Here is a 23,787-nt window from a genome sequence, read left to right as displayed (position 1 = left end):
CGTAAAAGGCGACTATGCTTGTCGTAAAAGGCGACTAACGGGATCGGTTGTCAGGCTCGCTGACTTGGATGATGCATGTCATCGACCCCAATTGCGTGGATCGATGCTCATGATATTAATCACTGGATTGTCTGGTCCAGACTCGATAATTTACAGACCGCCGTCATATAGCTGGAATATTGCTGAGTGCGGCGTTAAACAACAAACAAACCAACCAACCAGAGACTCTAAACGACATTTTTATCTAGATGGAGCCACCCGAAATTATCGAATAAACTCTGCTTTGCTTGTTTGTTTGTTTATGGTTTAACGCCGCACTCAGCAATATTCCAGCTGTATGACGGCGGTCTGTACATAATCGAGTCTGGACCAGACAAATCAGTGACTGACATCATGAGCATCGATCCACGCAATTGGGATACGATGACATGCATCAACCAAGGTATGGACTCTGCAGCTCCTTTTCAAAAAGGATATTGGTTTCGGGTAGAAGCATCGCCGGTGGCTGTGCTACAATATCATTATTGTAATGTAACCGTAGCAAACAATGATGATTTTTTTTATTGTCAGACTGTTTCTCTTACAGATCACACACGTTTTTCCGAGCATTTTTTCAGTAATTTTATTCCAGCACTTGTTTCATTAGTCACTGAAACATGCTCAAGTGTGGTTGTCCTATCTTCGTGTATTGCTTTTGTATGGTGACGGGGACAAACTGTCGTATAAGGCGCAGCAATTCGTTGTGCAGAGTTGCGTCCCTTGGGTTCGCCAGAAACCTAAGATCTTGGCTTCGAATCCCGGTTCACCCCTTTTATATTTCTAGGTTTGTTAGCACCCAACCGTGCTCGTGGGTTTCACCAAAAAGTGGTAAACGTCTGAGACCTGCATCACATCGGCTTTCCTCCAACATGAAGCTGACACGCCGTGATATATTTGGAATAGTGTTCAACGTGACATTAAACCTAACTCACCAACTCAGTCACTCCTTATTGATTCCCTATTCCTATTTCCCACATTCCCTATTGATGCAGATACTTAATCACAGCTCGTTTCTCAGATTGCAATCCATGCCTGCCGTGAGAGGCGACTAACGGGGTCGGGTGGTCAGGCTCGCTGACTTGGTTGACTCATGATGTCAATCATTTGATTGTCTGGTCCAGACTCGATTATTTACTGACCGCTGCGGCGTTAAACAACAAACAAACAAACAAAATCTCAGATTTTCAGGATTTCCGCCCCTGTCAAATTCTTCACTTGTAGTTATCAATCTGTAACCTGGTGCCCTTTTTCCAGAGATGATATTCTTCATACAGTGTTAAAATCTCACATTACACAAAACAATTTTCTTTGACGTCACGGTCTTTGCGATTTACCTTTACACTGTACAAGGATATCATTCCACGGAAAATTCAAGATTCAAGGTAATCACATTGTGTAGTGTTTTGTATATCATCATGTCAGAATGAGATCTGGTCCACGTGAATTTGATAAAATACCATGTTTCCAGCCTTATAGGGAGATATATTTTTCAGGGCCTGAGCGGGAGAATATATCCCTTATACCCCGCCTCGAACAAGACAGGCAGCACGTCGATTTCTGATGGATATGGTAAATCCCTTTAAGTAAATCCCTTAAAACCCGCACGCATTTTTCCCCGAGTTAATGAAAGTCACGTGACACGGCACAAGTTAACCTCAGATCAATCGAACAGCTGTTTTCTATTAATTTTGAATTTGTTTAAATTCTTTTACAATGTCATATTAAAACTTGTAGGTAAGATAAATTCGTTGTATCAGGGTCACTCGGGGTTAGGTGTTATACCACGAGCCGGAGGCTCGTGAACCTCCTACAACGTATATGGTATGAGAGGAAATCTACATAAAAGTATTCACAATTTATGGATAAAAAGGTGCTGTGTTATACCCATCTTCCCGAGGCAAGTGAGTTAACTAACTATAAAAGTCCAGTTTCTTCCCGAGGCAAGAGAGTTAACTGACTTTAAAAGTCCAGTTTCCACCCTTGCCGAACTAGGCTGGAATTCCTGGGCTCGATCGTAGCGCTATCAGTGGCTATTACGAGTTATGTCCTCTCTATGCCTCTCCTATTGACCAATCAGATTCAACCTCTCGTATCACTTGCATTTGCTTCAAACAAAACGGTGGCGCCCAGTCAAGACGATCTGATCGATAATCAAGATCTATAATGTGATAAAACGAGTCTTACATCGCGAAGTGCATCAAATCACGTGGGCACCTTGATTAAAAACATGAAAAGATTTGGAAAATATCTGTTGACAACGAGTTAGCGGTGCACATGCTTTGCAAATCCTGCAGTCGACCGAAATCTGCATGACACTCTACGAACCGGATTTCGATTTCGGTGCGCGAATTTGATTGGACTATGCATAGACTCGTTAGTCCAGCCAAACCATAATACCAGCCTAGTTCGGTAAGGGTGGAAACTGGACTTTTATAGTCAGTTAACTGACTTGCCTCGGGAAGATGTTGTGGACTTTTAAAGTCAGTTAACTCTCTTGCCTCGGGAAGATGTGTTATACCACAGTCTTGCTTGACAACGGTGTAAGGATCTACACCGAAATGTCGCCTTTACAGTATTAAAGAAGCTGTTATCTATAAATTGTGTCTACTTTGTCATCCGTCAACTTCTAAGCAATGCCTATCAAACAAGAAATCTGAGAAAATATAACTTCCCACAAACACTGTTCGTCATCAACAAGCCGCAAGGAGAGAGAAACTTCGAGCCGCCTGTGTTTCCCCGTCTCTGTTTAAAGGTAATGTCTATTTTTTGTTTATGTGAGTGGGGAAGTGTTGTTTTACGACAATGTCGTATTTACTCCCGTGATATTGCGGAATACAGGCACACCGTAAGTCGCTTAATTGACATGCTACGCGTGCAACGATCCACGCCGTCCGGACGCAATAACGCACAGTCAACCAGGTCACATCCGATCCTCGTTTGTCTTCTCTTAATACGAGTATGGGGCAGTGAGGTAGCCTAGTGGTTAAAGTGTTCGCTCGTCGATTCCCCACATGGGTACAATGTGTGAAGCATTTCTAGTGTCCCCCGCCGTAACGTTGCTGGAATATTACTAAAATCGGCGTAAGACCATATGCATACTCACTCACTAATACGCGTATAGGTTTCTATACACCTGGACAAAAAGGTTAAGCACACCAAGATATGTCTCAGTGACGAATGAAACAAGTGCTGGAATGAAATTACTGAAAACGTGCTCGGAAAAACGTATGTGATCTGTAAGAGCGACAGTCTCACAATAACAAACCATCCTTGATTGCTAAGATTAAATTTTAATCACTATTTTGTTGCACAGCCACAGGTGATGTTTCCAGCCAAAACTAATATCCCTTTTAAGTTTGGAGCTGTTCATACGACGATTTCTGGTGGCTCTATCTGGATAAATATGTCGTTTAGAGTCTCTGGATGTCACCCGTAGTTCAAAGGTTCAGTAGCGGGTAAACCCCGGATGACGGCCCCCACCCTGCGTCTCATCCTTCCAGTCGGACATTGGATCTGCTAAAATGGGCAACTGCAGCCGATGTAAAGCTGCATCTAATTCCCACATAGCATTACAGGAGGCTCCAGTGCCTGCATAGGACGCTCAAGGATGTCCCAAATGTGCTCCAGCTGATTGAAACCTGGTCCCAGGTTGTTCTGGAGACAGACTGTCACTTCCCGGGGTCATCCATGAACTGAGTTATTGTGGCGAGCAAGTGGTTGTCGGAATGGGGGACAAGAACTGTTTCCAATGAAAACCAGAGGAGACATCATTTCATTACTTACTTAAATTGGGAATTTAACGTGCGATTTCCGACATATGCGTATATTGCGCATGTATTGAGGCAACAGTGGTTATATATAGACGGGAATTCAGCAGTCCGTTTCCAAATATGATTGTTTTAAATAATAAAAACAATCCGATATATACTTATTTCCTCTATACCTTGGTGTATTCCTAGTGCATTAAAACCTCTTAAACATTCCATCGGGTTTTTTAAAAATATAGTTGCAATTTTTTTTATTTTTGAAAGTCAAGTGAATTTATGGCATGATCTTGTTGTCCATCGTCCGTGATCCGACGTCCTTTGGGTTCCTCAGAAACCGCTTCGGATTGGCCTTCAGCAAACCCATGCTGGTCAGTGATCGATATTGTGAGCAACGATCATTAACTCGTGCAGCTCAGTTCTCTAGTTCTCGCTAAACAAAGCGATTTTAATGAGATTGGCAATGATGCACGACATCGGTTTTTCATGACACTATCAACCAAGTCACCTTCTTCCCGAGGCAAGGGAGTTAACTGACTATATAAGTCAGTTACCTCCCTTACCTCGAGAAGATGACGAGTCTACATGACCGCCCGATATATTTGGTCTCCTCTGCCTCAATATCCCCATGGACCCGTGAAGATACGGGGTAGAGTAGGTCATCAGCAACCCATGCTTGTCGTAAAGGCGACTAACAAGATCGGGTGGTCAAGGCTCGCTGACTTGATTGATGAATGTCATGATCTTATCCCAATTGCGTGGATCGATGCTCGTGTCAGTCAATGGATTATCTGGTCTAGACTCGATTCTTTACAGACCGCCGTCATATAGCTGGAATATTGCTGAGTGCGGCGTTAAACAATAAACAAAGACACAACACAATATAACTGTGCATATGGTTTTCAGACTAAACAACATTAATAGAACCTCAGTCTGTCAAAGTAAACATGTTTACTAGCGCCTGCAGTGTCATTCGTGAATATCAGATTATAAAATTTGTAAGGTCACTGGATAAGATAAATATGTTAGTTGACATGAAAATAAACAAATGCTCTCTATTTAATTAACAGTGTGTGAATCCTTTAAACCCATTCTATATTTAGTTTCAGGTATTTTATTATTTCAAACAAGAATTTTTTAACTAGGTCTAACACAGTTTTAGTCTTGGGTATTTCGGAGTCATCGTATCACAATTGTGTAGATCGATGCTCATGATGTCAGTCTCTGGATTGTCTAGTCCAGACTCGAACATTTGCAGTCTTCCGTCATATACCAGGAATATTGCTGAGTGCGGCGTTAAACAACAAACAAACAACAAACAAGAAAAATACATTTATTTTTCAAAATTTGTTTAAAAAATTCGCTAATGGGGTGATGGTTGAATGACCCAAGTAAAACAGGATTGAAAATCACCAGCCATCGTAATCGTAAACAGACAGACAGACAGACAGACAATTGTTTATTTACGTCTCACGTCCGTAAGTTGTTAAATCATCTCCTTGTTTGAACATGTTGAAAGATTAGTTCTGCATCACGGTGACGGAACACAGCTCCGGTGCCCGGGGCTTTGCCGGTGGGGAGATATCGCGTGACAAGCGATGATCTATGTGTGTTTGGTTTAAAGGATTAATCCTGTTATATAAACATATTGTGTGTTAATCCGAAACAAGATCGACTCTCTTCTTTTCAAAAGTGACCTCAAACCAGATCAACGACACGCATCGTTAGTAGTTCGGCTTTGATTCCCCACATGGGTACAATGTGTGAAGCCCATTTCTGGTGTCCCCCGCCTTGATATTGCAGGAATATTGCGAAACGCGCCGTGAAACCAAACTCACTCACTCTTAGCACCCTGAGCTGTATACACATTATTTGCTGATAGTATCTGTCGATGTCTGTCCACACTGACATCTTCACTCGAGACAGCATTAACAACCTCAGTTATGCATCGCCAATACCAATATTAGAATAAAAGCGACCAGACAAGTCATCAGTACTGGGTGATCAAGATTTAACTACTACCCAAGGCATTACTAGTCTCAAAAGTACCAAAATCGTTCAAAACTGTTACAAATGAGAAAACAAATCAAAGTGTCATCACAGCCGGAGCAGGGATGTGGAGAACTGGAATATTTCCCGATTGTCGGGTGATCTACAAAGGTACACAGACCGTTTCTTCCAAGGATTCCGATCATATGATATTGCTAAAAGCGGCGTAAAACAATACTCACTCTGGAACACCGACTTTCCTTTAATACGCTGTTAGAGTTTGAGATCATTCTCGATGTTAGTCAACAATGGCATGACGTAATATCCGGAATAACAATATCAGTAATCTCAGTCTTCCTTGTTTTGCAGTTAATGGAGACAACAGGATGTTGAAATATCCGTGGTAGCCTATGATATGAAGTCTCCTTGATGGAGATACACGTGACACGTATATATAACTAATTATCAAATAACTACACTCTATATTTTTTTAATGTGTATCATAAAGACACAAATCATTTGAAGTCACACCTACATATGTGTTATTCTCATCCACAAAAATGGAACCACGGTGCGCAATGTCAATAGACCGTGACGTTATCGTGACTCAATGGTCAACTAAGGGAGGTAACTGGTCATACGATCTGCGCATGCGCAAATACCATATTGCATTGTGGAAAGAAAACACACTTACATTTCATTGACATTTTATCACAATCATGGCTTTGAAGAGAATAAATAAGGTAAGATTTTCATCGATTTATGTGAATCTATGTCTCTCGTATTCAATTTGATGTGTAGATAGTCAAATAGACGAACTAGGAAACAATTTCTATTATGTCCTGTTTAGGGTCATTAGCTTACTGTGACGAACACTTCCTATGCCAGCTAGCCTAGGTTTTTGGAATCTGTCGTCGCTTGGGAGGGGTAGTCATATGAATCGAAGTATTGATTGATCGAGATTTGAAATGCTGTGAATTTGTACATCTTCTTTTGGCTCTGAGATAATACCGTTCTTTATTTCTTCCCCCGAAATAGCCGCCACCACAGGCTGCCATTTTCATTCAAACCACGAGTAGCCCCAAAAGTCACATACACAGGTGAAAACAGTTCTAACTGACACCCGAGAAAGCGTATGGTAAACTAATCAATCTTGGTACCAGCCTAGGTACTTCGCCTGTGTCATTATACATGTATTTAAGTGGATACTAATCTGGGAGCACATGTGTTGAGATTCTATTGTGTATTTGTAGTTGAGGGTACTCTAAGTGTTGCAATGTAGACCCTGCTTTCTGTTTGTATATTTCGAGGATACATACACACACACACACACACTTTTATATATTTATGTTATTTGGCTGGAGACAAATGTCAGAGGACATATTCATGATTTTAGCGAATTTTGATTAGATATTCATCTATACCATCAGAAGCTTATTGAAAAATTACCCTTAGGACATTTTTAATAACAATCAGTCAGTGTCTTAGAAAATAGGGCTGGGACGAGTCCAAATTTACTACCCACCTCCCTATTACCCGACCCTTGAGATGTCTCAAAATGTCCGATTGGGAACATCTTTAGCATAGCCCTGGCAAATGTTTTAAGAACAACATGGTCATTCATACACTGAAGTTGAATTGAGTTATATCTTCATTCAACCATATAAAAAATCAGAAGGAATGGGTGTACAGTCAGAAAGAAATGTGAACATTAGTGACTTGTAATGTTACCATAGAGTTCTAGATATTTTTTTGTCATTAAACAATATATCACGTGACTAACCACAAGTCCGAGTTACCTGTCCCAGCCCTACTAGAAAATTATCCTGAACCTTGTGTGTGTGTGTTTATTTGTTAGTGACCATTTGCTGTACTTAATGCCTATGCTGTGGTATACATTTACTTGGTTACTGGTCAGATGTGATGAGTAGGCCATGCTATTACTGTCTGCTTGTAGTCACAGGAAATCTTGAAGCTACATTCTCTGAAATTTCAGTTTACGTTTCTTTTCAGTCTTTTGCTGCGTGCGATTTTAGTTTTGATGTTGATCAAGCTATTTGAAGAATTTGTTTCACATATTTAATCGAAATTAACGGCATACTCAATTTTAATGTTGTCCACAGAAAAACTGAAGCTACTGATGTCTTTATTTGTCCAGCAATCACATGTGACAAGTAGGGCTGGTAACATTGATTTTACGCCCTCCTGAATAATTGAATCAGCTATGTGAGCGTTAAACAGTAAGTGACCCTAGAATGACATAAAATAAGCCCAACTACAGGTTTTGATTGCACCTTTAGGCCTATGACCCACTGACAGTAAGTTTTATATGTTAATCAATAAATTGTTGTTGGAATGCCGCAAGGCTGCTGCCTTAGCAGAACACTGCACATTTGGTCAGACGGTTCCTTTATCATCGTTGATATGTTATATGTCCATCATTTGTCATCTAGTAACTTCCCTTTAATTCAGTTTCACATATTTCAAGTTGACTACTGGCTGGCGGCCAGTTATCTCCAACACCTTGCTCTTGCTAGAGTTTTGTTTGAGGGGAAACACATAGCTGGCCCAAATATTACTGTAGAAAAGACACACAAGGGATGTAACATGATTAGTTCACGTGGACAAGAAATAACACAAGGCAATGCACATTTTGTTCAGTTGTTACATACAAAGTCATTTCTTTCACATAACACCTTAAAATATTTTGAAATTTATGGGAAATAGAGTTGTGGATAATATTTAACATGTTTAACGCAGGTGTCATTTTGGGTATGGTGGGGGAATGTTTTTGTCTGTTGGCACTCAGACTCGCTAGTCCACTTGATTCTGTAAGTGTGTCTAAACCTGACTTAGTGTTTGACCAAAGAGGTCTACAGCTACCAATATGATGACAGAGGTAATGGAGGCTTAATACGTAAAAGTCCGAAGTTGCCTTATGTACTGGCAGTGTGAATGCCATGAGTGAACTCTTTGACAGAAATCATCAGTGAAACCAAAACGATAGCGACAGAATGTGCTGAACATACTAATGAACTGGCACGTTTGAAATTATGGCATGAAAGTATTTGGTTGGACAGCTGTTTTGCCATACAAATCAGGCTCAAAACAGCAATGGTAGCAAATGGGACCAGAGTGTTTATTGTAATATATAAGATAGCTATGCTATAAATCACTGAAGAACAATGAAAAATGAAGCATGGTTTGTTTCACGATAAAAAACATTGTTCTAACATTGTTCTTTCTGGAGATTTGAATATACGCTTGCAGCTTGTTGACGTCAAATATAGGACGATGTTATTTTTGAGAGGGAAGTGTCTAGTAAGTTGTTCCCCATAGCTGTGGGCTACATCAGCGAGCCTGACCACCAAATCCTGTTAGTCGCCTCTTACTACAAGCATAGTTGCCTTTCACATCAAGCATGGCTTGCTGAAGACCTATTCCAACCCTGTAATGAATGATGGTCACCATAGTCTTTCCAGTTGTTACATTTTTCTGCTATATGTACAGGAACTGCAGGATCTTGGTCGTGACCCTCCAGCCCAGTGTTCAGCGGGACCAGTCGGAGATGATTGTGAGTAGTAGTACAGGCTTGTGCTAATGGTTTCATTTTGCTGGTAAACAAGGATAGAAATTAGGTGACATGGAAACAACAGTTGCTTCACGCTCAACTAGAAACATTAGCAGACTTGTTTGTTGTTTTCATATTCATCCAAATTGTTTGCAGCTTGATTGACCAGTTGGCATACATATATTTACTGGAAGGCCGTGATAAATTAATTGCGAGATTATCATCCCCTTTTTTTCAAAAGTGGGGAGGGAGGCTTTATATTTTTAATTTCCTATTAAATTCGTCAAGTTGGTATGAACAATAGATGACTGAAATTACAAAGATAATAAACAAACATTGATTTCAACAGTAGGATGTATCCCTATATTTCGTTTCCCCTGCCCAAGTACTTGGCATTTATGAACTTATCCTCAACTGACGTTAACTTGTCAAGTTCCCCACAAGTTAACTCGTTGATGATTTCCATAAGAGTCATGGGACAGGATATGTCAGTCTTTAATGGTATGCAACCCTCTCATATTTCCAAAATAGCAAACACCATCTTGACAGCTGACAGGAAGCAGACGATAGGCAGGTACACACAGTGTCGGTTGTAGACCAGTTTTTTGCATGTCTCAAACATGAAATGTCCATTTGACAGTTGATGTTGTTATAATGCTCTAAACATTTTACTCGAGCAAATAAAATGAATTTGTCGGGGTTTTAGTCACGAGTTGGGCGGGGATGATAATCTAGCAATTAAATTATTATGGCCTAAGGTGATCTGAATGTTTTGGTTGACAGATTCAGCTGACCAGAACCAAAAGCCACATAATAGAAAAAAAATACCAGTAGTTTAAATAATTCTTTTTGCCTGATCACTCTGTCTTTGATAGATCAGGGTGGGGGAAAAGAATCAAATTTGATAATCATACAAGATTAAGGTAACTATTTACCATGTTTATTTTAAGATAATGATTTATTAAGTACATTGAATTCAGTCACTGAAAACTGGAAACCCTTTTGAAAGTCTTCTCAGAAATATGCATGGTAAATACATGTGCATATTACGATAAACAGTTTGTTTATCCTGCAATATAAACATGATAAACAGTATCAGCATTAAGTTTACAACTAAATCAACTGTCCTAAACAAAATCGGTTTACCATAATATAAAAATGTGTGGTCTAGCGATGCCTCTGTGAAAGACTTGAAATTTATGTGTAATTAATCAGCCTGATGTGCTGCATTCTTGGCACATATGTAGATGCAGCTTTTTGAAACGATAAGAAGTCTATATGATTTAAGCTGAAATCATCCTTATAGCATGTTTAGCATATATGTTAAGAATGTTTTATCTTAAGTTTATTACAGGTGTGTGTCCCTCCAAATATAGCAATATTTAGGTAATGTTTTATCAAGTTTATTGTAACCTTGAGTTAAGTATGTTGAGTAGTATAATTAGGAGACATTGTGTTTGTATCAGGGGTTCCATTCTAGGCTAACATCTGGGGGTAGGGTAGCCAAGTGGTTGAAGCGTTTGCCCATCTCCCACATGGGTTCAAAAGCCTATTTCCCCGCCATGATATTGCTGGAGTATTGCTAAAAGCAGCTTTAAACCATACTCACTCACTCTAGGCTAACAGACCATTGCCTGAAGCAATCTGTCCGGCTTTAGGGGCGGTCGGGTAGCCTGGTGGTTAAAGCGTTTGTTTGTCACGCCGAAGACCCGGGTTCGATTCCCGACATTTCTGGTGCCCACCGCCATGATATTGCTGGGATATTGCTAAGAAGCGGTGTAAAACCATACTCACTCACTCACTCACTGTCCGGCTTTAAACAATGGCCCTGCTGTCCCTTAGATGTATTGCTAATTTGCCATGGTGTTTGAATCTGTGTTCCCCCAAATTGTTTTGATTTATTCACTGGGATTATTCTTATTAAGTTCAAACACTGTCAAAGGTAGGAACCAGTATCTGATAAATGTTGTTTCCTTCTCTCTCTCTCCCCCCCCCCCCCCCCCCCCCCCCACACACACACACACACACACCATGTCTCTGAGTATATGAAGCTGAAGGTTTGTCTGTATGGTCTCAGCTGTTTCATGTTTGGTATAAAAGAGGAAGTATTTAGCCATTAGTTCAGATGTAGTGACATTTCATTTGGGCGAGTAACAGTCCTTGAACAATGTAAATAATAGTCCAGATGTCAATCTCTAATTTGTGGCTAACACTATTGAAATAATGGTGAAATGGAATTTTGTGCCATTAGACTTTAAAGCTTTTGGCAGAGATTGATCGGATATTCCTCTCTTTTTTTCAGTATTCCATTGGCAAGCAACTATCATGGGACCTGTGAGTACTCAATGTTATCAGTTGTTCCCTCTGTTGTAAATAGTCTTCATGTCACAACTTTGTCATGGCAACCAGTAAATTTTGTTTTGGGCGTTCAGGAAATTTCTTTTATTTGTACTATTTCAATTTTTGGAATCAGACCCCTCAAGATTCCGGGGAAGAATAGGTCTTCAGCAACCCATGCTTGCTGTAAAAGGTGACTCTGCTTGTCATAAAAGGCGACTAATGGGATCAGGTGGTCAGGCTCACTGACTTGGTTGATGCATGTCATCGGTCTCATTTGCGTGGATCGATGTTCATGATATTAATCACTGGGTTGTCTGGTCCAGCCTTGATTATTTACAGACCGCCGTCATATAGCTGTAATATTGCTGAGTGCAGCGTTAAACAACAAACCAACCAACTAAATTTTATCAGTTGTTCCCTCTGTTGTAAATAGTTTTCATGTCATAACTTTGTCATGGCAACCAGTAAATTTGGTTTCAGGCTTTCAGGAAATTTATTTGATTTGTACTATTTCAACCTTTGGAATCAGAGATTGATTATGAAATATATGTGTAATGAAAGATGGCCAATGAGCTATAAGATCAGCACTTAATTGTTATTTTGTCTTCTCCCCTTTTTTGCAGCCTGAGAGTCCTTATCAGAACGGAGTGTTTTTCCTGACTATACACTTTCCAACCGATTACCCCTTCAAACCTCCTAAGGTAATATATGCACTTCCACACAGTCAGTTATATCATGACCAATTCCTTAAAATCAGATCTTATTTCTCGCTACCACAAAACAAATATCTGAGGACATCCCATTACAGTTCATGGCAGAATGACCTTTTACAAACTTAAACCTACCAATGAAATGACTAACAAGAAGTCATACGGTCGTACATGATTAGAGAACACACTGTGTCACTTTCTTGATCTGGTAAGCATTGCTCTGGTTGGTTGGATGAAAGGTCGTTCTGACGTGGTAGCAAGAAATAAGGTCTGATTTTAATGAGATTGTCTCATGACATGCCATCTAAATCTGAGAGTGAAAAACAGACGACATGGTGCTGACAAACTCAGGATTCATAATCAACCTGATCACAGCTTTGGACCAGTGTCCTCATTCGCAGACTGTTTTCATACTGAATAAGCACACTTTCTTAAAGAAAACATGCACTCTCATACTAAGTAAACACTTTCATACAAAGTGTTTGTATTGTCTGCTTTGGGAGTTAATGTTCACTTGTTTGTATTGCACACACTTCTACCCCTGGGTTCATGGACTAATGGCTTTGAATGATGCTGTAGGTTGCATTCACTACCCGGATCTATCATCCAAACATCAACAGCAACGGCAGCATCTGCTTGGACATCCTGAGGACACAGTGGTCGCCAGCTCTCACCATCTCCAAAGGTAACTAAACATCAAGAGTGGAACTGAGACATGAAAACCTAGCTCGGGATTGCCATGATTGCAATAACATTTATTTTCCTGGGCCCCGTTCCACAAAGCGATCTTAGGGATAAGTTGATTGTAACTCACTAAGTATGCGATCTTAAATCTTTGTTACGATCGGCCGCCCGTTCCACAAAGCAATCTTAACTAAGAGAGTTGTAAGTTAAGATCAAAATGCTAAGTTGCTATGGACCAACTTAGGATTGCTAAAATCGATCTTAAATATTGTACCATAACAACAAAGATGGCGACTTTTATTATGGTGTGCAAGGAAATGCGTCGTCTGCTAAACATGTCCAAGGGATGCCACTCTAAGGGAAACTTTCGTATCTTCATGGCTGAAGATTCCGATCTTTGTTAAGATCGGCTACTTAAGAACTTGTAAAGTTACAATCACCCTAAGATCGCTTTGTGGAACGGTTGTAAACTTTAGCTAAGACAATTTTAGAATCGACGTAAGTCTCTAAGATTGATTGTAGTTATGATCGCTTCGTGGAACGGGGCCCTGGACTAAGTGTTAAATGTGTCAATACAGAGGTGTTCAGGATTTTACAGGCTGTGTGGGCTTGTATGCAATGACACGTGCATGCACGTCGCAATATAAGTGCAATAATCTTTCACCCCACCTTGTACACCATGAAATGAAAGGTCCAGGGGTGAGCATGAATGTTCAGTGGATAAAATCCCATACACCACTATATTGTCAAATGTAACCATGGTAACAATTTTATGATTATATGTTAACAAGTACAGATTAGGTAAATAACAAATGTGAAGGTCAATTGTGACCAGCAGATGACATCATATGAAATACTGTGACATCTTGATGCCTGTACAGGCTGCCTTGCTGACTAGCCAATCAAAGGGCTGGATTTTATTCCGTGTAATGCTAATGTGAGTTATACAGGACGTTTTTAGCTGATAGGCTTGTGCACCCCCAGACCCAAGGTTGACGGTTGTAAACAGAAGTTCAGATTGTAAAATTACACACATAATGAGTTAATAATTACAATTGGTGAAATATTTGTTTGTGACTATAACATCTATCTTGAGACCGTCATCGGACACTCAGTAAGGTAATTATTAGTGAGGTCATTGGGGTCAAATTGGGATGTAGCAAGTAGTGACAGTGGTTCCTGAATGAGATTTGAGCTTGTGTGAAAACAATATCTTGAAGGAGACTTTCCTGATCAATATTAGTCAATTGACATAAATGTTCTTGCTGTAGCACAAGGGAGTATAGTTTAGAAAGTGTTTGACTTAAAACACATATTGTTCCTTAATACTAGGGGCTACGGTACTTTGACTAGTGGAGATTTATGGGTAAAGAACGTAAAGTATGTTGGTGATGTAGCAAGACCAATATATTGGGACCAGTTATCTTAATTGATAGGCTGGGTTGCAGGCTGATTAAGTTATGTCAGCCATGACAGTCTTGTCAATTCCAACAATTCCCCGTCCCGAGCAGTGCCAGAGTACAGTCTGCTGTTCTGTCAAAATGTCACAGGTATATATATTTCTGTTCTGATATTTTTTCCAGTCCTGCTTTCCATTTGCTCACTGCTGACAGACCCCAACCCAGACGATCCACTTGTACCCGAGATAGCCAGAATTTATAAAAACAATAAAATCAAGTATACAGAGACAGCTCGAGAGTGGACCCAAAAGTACGCAGTCTGACGTGAATGCTCCACATCCAAACACAAAACACTCCGTGCCGGTTTTATTTTTTGATTCAACACATTCACTCACTAGTACACTATTTCCATCGGTAAGTTCCTGTACTGGGATCTGTTCTTAGCATGATCAAACAAACAATGTTGCTATTTCCTTGATGTCTGGCATGGTTAGACCATGCTCATGGACTGGAGCTGTAAAGTTGGTAGTTGTTTTTTTTTTATTGCTGCATCTACATAAACGTGCTGCTAGCTCACTCGGGCCCAGATAACTGGGGTTATGTCTTCACAGTTTGTCTATCATGCATTCTGTCATTTTCCTGAAAGATGCTGTGTGCCAAAGATTGTAGTTTATTATGACCTGTTTTCCTCTTTGAATTTGTTTTCATGATCTGAAAGTGCTACGACGGTGAACACAATGAAAATAAAATGGCCATGGTAAATAAGAGCTGTGGGTAAACTTCAAACCAATTTCAAAATGCATAATTGTTGTTTTTCCGACATATAGTGGGCACAGCTTTCCTGCTTAAACATTTGTTCCTGATATTTTTGTTTCTAATGCTTGATATATAAAATGTATGTAGGGTGTACTGAAATGATATTTTTGATATTTACTGTATGGAATATATTACATAGATTCCCCTGTGAGCTGCAGTGTTCCAAAGTTTCATATATCTGTTAGAAAACAAATGGTAGAAAAAATGTCATTTTGTTTATGCCACTTTCAACTGTTTCAAGTCTCATCCCAAGATTTTCTTCATTTCTTGTGACAGTTTGTAAAAATATTTTGTATATATCATAAATCACCGATTTAATGAAACTTTGTCTTGTGTTGTTGTTTAGAAGTTTGTACATGGAGAGGTTCACATGGATGTTGTGTTCCTTTTTTAAAATCTGAAGGACCGGGAATTTCAACACAAGGCCAGGACCAGCTACTGTTGTCTATAGGCATTCCTAACCCGCTTGTTACACCAGCACAAGGCCAGGACCAGCTACTGTTGTCTATAGGCATTCCTATCCAGGCTTGTTAGGTGAACCTCAAGGCCATGGCCAGCTACAGTTGTGTGTAGGCATTCCTAACCAGGCTTGTTACACTAGCACAAGGCCATGGCCAGCTATTGTTGTCTATAGGCATTCCTAACCAGCTTCTAACACCAGCACAAGGCCATGGCCAGCCACTGTTGTCTATAGGCATTCCTATCCAGGCTTGTTAGGTGAACCTTAAGGACATGGTCAGCTACTGTCGTTTGTCATACAGCTACAGGACACTTGTGGCCAGACATTGTGATATGATATGGTTCTGTACTTGGAACAAACTATTTTCACACGTCATTTGTGAGGGTCCACCACCCTACAAAGTACTGATGTCATTTATTATTAGAGATGAATAAGGAACTAAAGTGCAGATCTACAATTATGATATTTGAAATTGATCATTCATACTTATCATTACCTACATGCACACTTCAGAACAGTTGAGCAATAGCTTATTACCCACTTCACTTTCTATATGGCCCAATATGACACCCAAAAAATTCTATAACACATGAACCTTGACTAAAAATGGGCACCAAAGCTTAACCTTCCGAAATCGGACTTGTAGCTTTATAACAACCAATCTTACATTTGCATAGAAAAAAATTATTTAAAGACTGCGGATCTGGGATTTTAGAATAGGTGGGGTGAACATAATACCAAAGTGACTGGGTCGACTTAACGAAGTGAAACGAAAAGGGTCAGTCTCTGGATTTGTCGGTGCATTTGTGCATAGTAAGTCAATGTTAGATATGGACAACTATGAGACAATGAGAGGACAAGGTAAATGCTCTTCACTCATATGAAAACTACAGATTATGACTAGAAACAAAACATTTGTGTGAGTTACGTTTTATTCACATGGAGACCTACACACAATAGAGAGAGTTTAGTTTTCATGGCTTTTGTTTCAAACATTGTGATTTGGACCAATAATATTCATGGAGATAAATAATAAAAAGTAAAATATAAATGGCTCCCTTTTGGCTCCTAAATGTGCAATACCTGAGTGTTGCCTAGGACTAGTGCATGTGAAATACCTGAGTGTTTCCTAGGACTGGTGCATGTGAAATACCTGAGTGTTTCCTAGGACTGGTGCATGTGCAATACCTGAGTGTTTCCTAGGACTGATGCATGTGCAATACCTGAATGGAAACATTTTCATATGTGTTCAGATTTCATCCTCAGCATAGCGCTCGCACTTAAAGATGGCTGCCTCCTCATTAGGATTGGTCCCCTGCAACCTGTGCTGGTTGTAAGAGGCGACCAAATGGATTGATGTTAGACTCGGTGACTTGGTTGATTGTGTGTCCTCGTAACCCCAACGGCATGGGTTGTTGCTCACATTATCGATATATATTGTTTGGTCCAGAATCCAGATTATTTACAGGCTGCCATCATATAACTGGAATTGTGCTGGAAAGGGGGATAAACAAACAATATAATGGCTGCCTTTTTCTTTGTTTGTTGTTTAACGCCAGATTCAGCAATATTCAAGCTATATGAGGTCATCTGTAAATAATCGAGTCTGGACCAGACAATCCAGTGATTAATATCATGAGCATCGATCCACACAATTAGGATACAGCATCCTCAAAGTAAGCAAACCAGATGACCTGATCAGTTCAACACAAATCAAACTATTGATACACATGGACTTTGGCCCAAGCATGGATTGAATATAATGTCACCAAAACAATGGTTCTCTTTCTTCACAACCATGGGATGAATGATGGCTGCCACAATATCTAGTTTCATAATGAAAGAGGGGGCACGGGTGGCCCAGTCGTCTAAGGCGCCGCGATTCGCTGTGCAGAGCTGCGTCCCTTAGGCACGCCAGAAACCTATGATTGTGGGTTCGAATCCCGGTTCGCCCCGATTATGTTTCTAGGTTTGTCAGCACCATACCCGTGCTCGTGGGTTTCACCGAAGTGGTAAACGTCCGAGACCTGCATCACTTGGGGCTTTCCTCCCACATTAAGCTGATACGCCACGATATAACTGGAATACTGTTAAAAGCAGCGTTAAACCCAACTCACTCACTCACTCATAATGAAAGAATTGTTTTGTATGTCAACTGCATACATTTTGATGTAAGTTAATGTGAACAATATTGAATGAAAAAATATCATTTGCTCATCTAACGCAAGCACATGAAACGAATGTGTATCTGCTGAATGATTTGAAATTTGAATGAATGAAGCGCTCATAAAATATTACCAATTTACAATATTGTGTCGGCCTTGTGTTGCTCTGGTGAAGAATGGCTGAACAGTGATTATTGGTAGAACTACATGCGCATCAATGAAATACAACAATCAATACGAGTTTGACACATGCAATTAGTGAACAATTAGGTATGTGCCAGGGAATCAAAACGAGACTCTACTTTAATTATGACGAGGCGTTATGAAGGGATGAGGACACCTGAAGTCTTTTACCAGGAAGTTGACTTATAGAAAATATTCTTTACACTGCATTGCCATGGTAGAACCCCGTTAAATGACTGTAACGACCACGGTCAAGTAGCCTAGTAGTTGAAGTGTTCGCACGTCACGTCGAAGACCCGGGTTCGATTCCCGACATTGGCACAATGTGTGAAGCCCATTTCTGGTGTCCCCCGCTGTGATATTGCGGGAATATTCCTAAAAGCGGCGTAAAACTATTCTCACTCACTTACTAGACCAAGGTTGTGGTCTTTATAAACTGCCGGGCAAAAGAAGGTATACAGCCAAATTTGATGGTGTCCAAAAATGTAATAAACAAAAAAGGGTTATTCGATGGTGATGTATTATATAAGGGTATCTCACCTGTTTTTTTGTTTTGCAGTGTTTATCGACTGTTTTCATACAGTTTTGATAACGTTTGTAATATATTGATGTATTGAATGTTATTATGTGGTTATTATGATACTTATGCAGTCACACCTTTTTTTTCTTTTTTTTTTAGTCACACCTTATACAAGTTGTAAATGTGTGAGTCACATGACTATTATCTGTACCATGGGTCTTATGGCATTTCACCTTAATAAATCCTTGAATCCTAATTTTTGGGTCAAATCCAATTTCCAAATTATACTTTTGTTTTCCCGGCACTTTATATTAAGGATAATATACTGTTATTTTGGTAAATGAATATAATTTTACATACCCTTTATGCAAATATGATTGCAACTATCTGGTTAGTACATAACCGAAAACATGATGAACTTCGAGACAGCCGTATGTTCGACACATCAAAGTTCGACACAACGATGTTTTACTGTATATTGGTACTAGTTCATCATATACTACACAACTTTTGATAAGGATCACTTGGAAGAACAAATAGTAGTACTGCTTCGAAACTAAATACAAATACGAAACAAATAACATGTAAATGCATTAATGTGTATTAACATTAAAACGTTACTGATTATGCGTCATTTCCTTACTAATTAATACCATACTGTTGACATCATATTCAAATAATCATTCCCATTGAGTCCGGGCCTGTATCAGTGGAAATATTCCTATCCACAATTGTGCGGTTATATAAGTGAACACGTTGTAACGAGGTATTGAAGGTTGTTTCTATTAATATGATGTAATGGTGTAATGCGGGACGGTTCGTCTGCATGACCCGATTGACAAACAGGGTGAGACATGTTTTTAATCCCTTAATATTCCACAGGCAAGGGTCCGGTTTCACAAAGCGATAATAACACTACGACTATTTCGAGCCTGTGTAACAGTTGGGCAGTCCAAGCTCTTGGGGGGCGGTCGGGTAGCCTAGTGGTTAAAGCGTTTGCTCGTCACGCGGAAGACCCGGGTTCGATTCCCGACATGGGTACAATGTGTGAAGCCCATTTCTGGTGTCCCCCGCCGTGATATTGCTGGAATATTGCTAAAAGCGGCGTAAAACCATACTCACTCACTCACTCCAAGCTCTGAAGTCACTTTGTGCAGAGAGAACTTTATAAACTTTTTCTTTACATTTAAAAGTTGCGCATCTTGTGAACAATGTAGAACCTGTCATGTCTGCTTGATGAAAATAATTATTGCACTTTTTGAATCAGTTATTGATATCCTTTATTCTCTTTTTCTTTTTCCAGTTTTGGTGTCACGTTTCGCTCTTTGACTCGAAGATAAATATAAAAAAACAGTCGCAGACATCATTAAGACTGGTCATGAGGGTTGACTGTATATCATATGAGTTACTCTTTAGTGCCGACGCATTATTTGGCAATATATATTGAAATACGAGGACGCAATTCCATCGCGGCCGACTCCACATCACTGCTCTGACTTAACATAACTGAAAAACAAACAAAAACATTCTGTCGGAATATATTTTCTGTCACAATTTCAAGATTTCTTCTTTTTTTTTCTCAGAAAGGAGCAGCCACATAACTGTTCCCGGACTGTCGACTCTCCTCATGATGTCTGATGAAGAATTAACTTATTTTTTTCAAAACAGGAGACAATTTTGCTATTTTAAAGTTTTTGCATATGTAGTATTTTTCGTATAGAGTACTCATTGATATACGTTGATTGAAATGATCGATCATGCAGGGTATTATAAATAATTTGGACGGTGATGTAGCCTAGTGTCTTGTGTGCCCCGCCGGCACAGGCCGGGATATTGCCTGAATATGGCTGAATGCGGTGTAAACTATATATACTCTCACTTAATTACGACCGCCTCCGTGGTCTAGTGGTAGAGCGTCCGCCCGGAGAGAGCAAGGTTCGGGGTTCGATCCCCAGTCGCGTAACACCAAAAGACGTTTAAAGATGGTAGTTGTCTGACGCTCGGCTTTAAGGGGCTAAAACAAGGACTGGTCGGCTCGGAGTCAGTGGCACTATAAATCGGCATCAGCCCCTACTAGTACAAGCAGCCACACACGCACGTCGCTATGTAAGTGAAATAATCTTGGACGCGACGTTAAACCCCATTTCATGTCACCTGTTATACTAGTACAAGCAGCCACACACGCACGTCGCTATGTAAGTGAAATAATCTTGGACGCGACGTTAAACCCCATTTCATGTCACCTGCTATACTAGTACAAGCAGCCACACACGCACGTCGCTATGTAAGTGAAATAATCTTGGACGCGACGTTAAACCCCATTTCATGTCACCTGTTATACTAGTACAAGCAGCCACACACGCACGTCGCTATGTAAGTGAAATAATCTTGGACGCGACGTTAAACCCCATTTCATGTCACCTGCTATACTAGTACAAGCAGCCACACACGCACGTCGCTATGTAAGTGAAATAATCTTGGACGCGACGTTAAACCCCATTTCATGTCACCTGCTATACTAGTACAAGCAGCCACACACGCACGTCGCTATGTAAGTGAAATAATCTTGGACGCGACGTTAAACCCCATTTCACCTCACCTCACCTTCTGGTCCCAGGATTGCCACGATGATTGTCTCTCTTTATGAGTTGAGAGACCGTAGCCTAAAGTCCCCATGGCTGTATAGCCAGCTTGAAGGTGACCACATAGCTGTTTGGTGTTATTCATCATTTGTTGTGCGTGACTAGACTGTGTGTGGATATAATTCAGGTTTAAACCCTGATCACAAATTCCAAGAAAGATATTTATATATTTTACATAATCTTAAATTGTTTTAAATTAATCAATAATTCAGATAAAAGAAAGTTGGTGAAGTGGGTTAGTTGCCTCAAACCAGGGATAGGGTGTCCCGTAAATTGATAACATTTGAAATACATGTTTTCAGTTGTTCATGGTTATGTGTGACTCAACGTCCAAATTTGAAAACGCAAAACAAACTCAAACAAAGAAAGCCAATACATGCCTAATGCACACTGGATATATGCAATGAGTGACTCCAAGATGTTTTTTCACCAACAGTCAGCAATGTTTTTATTATCTCAATTTCTCTTTTATCAAAAAAGGCTTCGAAAAAGTATGAAATTTTCAGATATCGTTTTAATAACAATTTCATAAAGTGTGTATCATTCTTGTAAACAGACGGTCGATATAAACTTTATCATAGTTTTAAATCACTCTAATTCCAGAACCTCAAAAGATAGATGCAGGAAGTAAAAAGTTTTGAAAAGAGCAAAAAACGTTACAAAATCAGCATTTAAATTGAAATTCATACAGTATCCGATATTGCCATGACAGTTGCCCTAATTGAGTGAGTGAGTGAGTTGGGTTTAACGCCGCTTTTAACAGTATTCCAGTTATATCACGGCGTGTCAGCTTAATGTGGGAGGAAAGCCCGAAGTGATGCAGGTCTCAGACGTTTACCACTTTGGTGAAACCCACGAGCACGGGTATGGTGCTGACAAACCTAGAAACATAATTTGGGCGAACCGGGATTCGAACCCACAATCATAGGTTTCTGGCGTGCCCAAGGGACGCGACTCTGCACAGCGAATCGTTGCCCTAATTGAGGTGGGGTAGCAAAAACAAGCTTTCAAAGAGCACACACATCTAAAATCGATCAAGTTCAATGACATGTCACATTGATTTTAAAAAAGCAAAAAGCAAAACACATATATCCACCCCCTGCTACAAAACACGCAAAAACTCCCCGGGCACAGAAAAGTGAGTCGTCTGATGACGTCACGTGGGATATGAATACATGGAGTGCCCGGATCAGTTCTTGTCGGTTGGCTTGAGGACGTGGTCGCTGTCGAACACGACGATCCATGACATCCAAGAGGTGTTCTATGGGGGACATGTCTGGGGAGCGTACAGGCCACGGCAACACGTTGACGTTGTTGGCTGCAAGGAAGTTCTGTACGATTCGGGCTGTATGGGGTCTGGCGTTGTCATGCTGAAAAAGGACACCACATATGGCAGCTGCTGCAGAAATGGTAGGACAATGAGACGATTAATGTTATCCATGTAAAGCTGAGTTGTCAAATTTCCGTTAACGATGACCAGTGGTGTTCTCTCCTGCCCACAAATTCCTCCCCACACCATTACACCCTCTCCACCATACGACTCGACCTCCTGAAAGCAACATGTCGCCGTTCGTTCTCCCCTTCGGTCTTCCATCATCTATAAACAGACAGAACCGGCTTTCATAAGGGAAGGGACCCTCTGTCAATCACGTCGCTGCCAACGACGTACAATCCGGGACCATTGCAATCTCTGATGACGAGGTCTGTAATCCCTAATTCCTTGAGTCCCGAGTCGCCTGGCCACTGTGTCGACTAACCATATGCCCTAAGGCATTCGTCGCTGATGACCTCACTGTCTGGAATCGATACTGGAGATGCAAAGGACGCAAGTACAGGTCTTCATTGGGCGTAGTTTCCCTGGGTCGGCCTGTTCTTGGCCTGTCTGATGTCTGCCCGGTATGTCTTTAACGTTGCATCAGGTTAGTTCCAGCAACACGGGGCCAACCAAAAGTCCTAGCAATGTGGGCATGGATGGCTCCCATCTGTATCATACCCCGGTCCCGCTCGCGTTGTTCGGGTGTCAGTCGTGGCATTTCTGTGGTGACTTTGTATCAGTGTCTGACATGCCGTCCGTATCGTTTATATACCCTTATTGCACGTGGTGGTTAGGCTGTTTAAGCGACACGTGCTTGTCACATTTTTTGCATTTTCTACACCAGAAAACATGTCGTGGATGTGTATTACTTTCTGCATATAGAATTGCTGTATTTGGACGACCTGTTTTGCATTGATTTTGTTTGAACGTTTGTTTCTAGTTTTTTGTAATTTCATCTTTAAAGTGGTAACGTTACTTTTGGCCGTCAGTTTATATGACAGCTACTATCGGTCAAGAAGGGCACTTATCATAACTCGAAGTCATGTGGCTGTTTCATTATCTTGCAGAGTCCCGTCTCACGAACCAATTTGAGCTCTGATCTTTGACAGGTTTATTTTACATTTGTATAATATTTTAGAGAGTAGATGCATTAAACTAAGCGACAGGGGAGATTTTGAGTTTCGGAGAA

General features: G+C 40.4%; 1 protein-coding gene across 1 annotated transcript; it reads left to right on the top strand.

The window, feature by feature from the left end:
- The first annotated feature begins 6,426 nt into the window (after nucleotides 1-6,426).
- On the top strand, nucleotides 6,427-15,634 carry LOC139469744 (ubiquitin-conjugating enzyme E2-17 kDa-like). Its single transcript, XM_071252013.1, has 6 exons — nucleotides 6,427-6,535; nucleotides 9,303-9,366; nucleotides 11,666-11,697; nucleotides 12,327-12,404; nucleotides 12,993-13,098; nucleotides 14,681-15,634. Exons 1-6 carry the CDS (start codon nucleotides 6,512-6,514, stop codon nucleotides 14,818-14,820), a joined length of 444 nt encoding a protein of 147 aa, XP_071108114.1. The 5' UTR covers nucleotides 6,427-6,511; the 3' UTR covers nucleotides 14,821-15,634.
- The last annotated feature ends 8,153 nt before the right edge of the window (nucleotides 15,635-23,787 follow it).

The sequence above is a fragment of the Haliotis cracherodii genome, unplaced genomic scaffold, assembly GCF_022045235.1.
Source record: "Haliotis cracherodii isolate W230 unplaced genomic scaffold, xgHalCrac1.p SCAF_2, whole genome shotgun sequence".
Lineage (NCBI taxonomy): Eukaryota > Metazoa > Mollusca > Gastropoda > Lepetellida > Haliotidae > Haliotis > Haliotis cracherodii.
The sequence above is the reverse complement of the archived record's forward strand: the minus strand, read 5'-3'. Positions and strand labels throughout refer to the sequence as shown.

Coding starts and splice junctions, on each gene's coding strand:
- LOC139469744 (XM_071252013.1), top strand. CDS start 6,512: ATGGCTTTGAAGAGAATAAATAAG. Junction 9,367..11,665: donor GGGACCAGTCGGAGATGATT/GTGAGTAGTAGT, acceptor TCTTTTTTTCAG/TATTCCATTGGCAAGCAACT. Junction 13,099..14,680: donor AGCTCTCACCATCTCCAAAG/GTAACTAAACAT, acceptor TATTTTTTCCAG/TCCTGCTTTCCATTTGCTCA.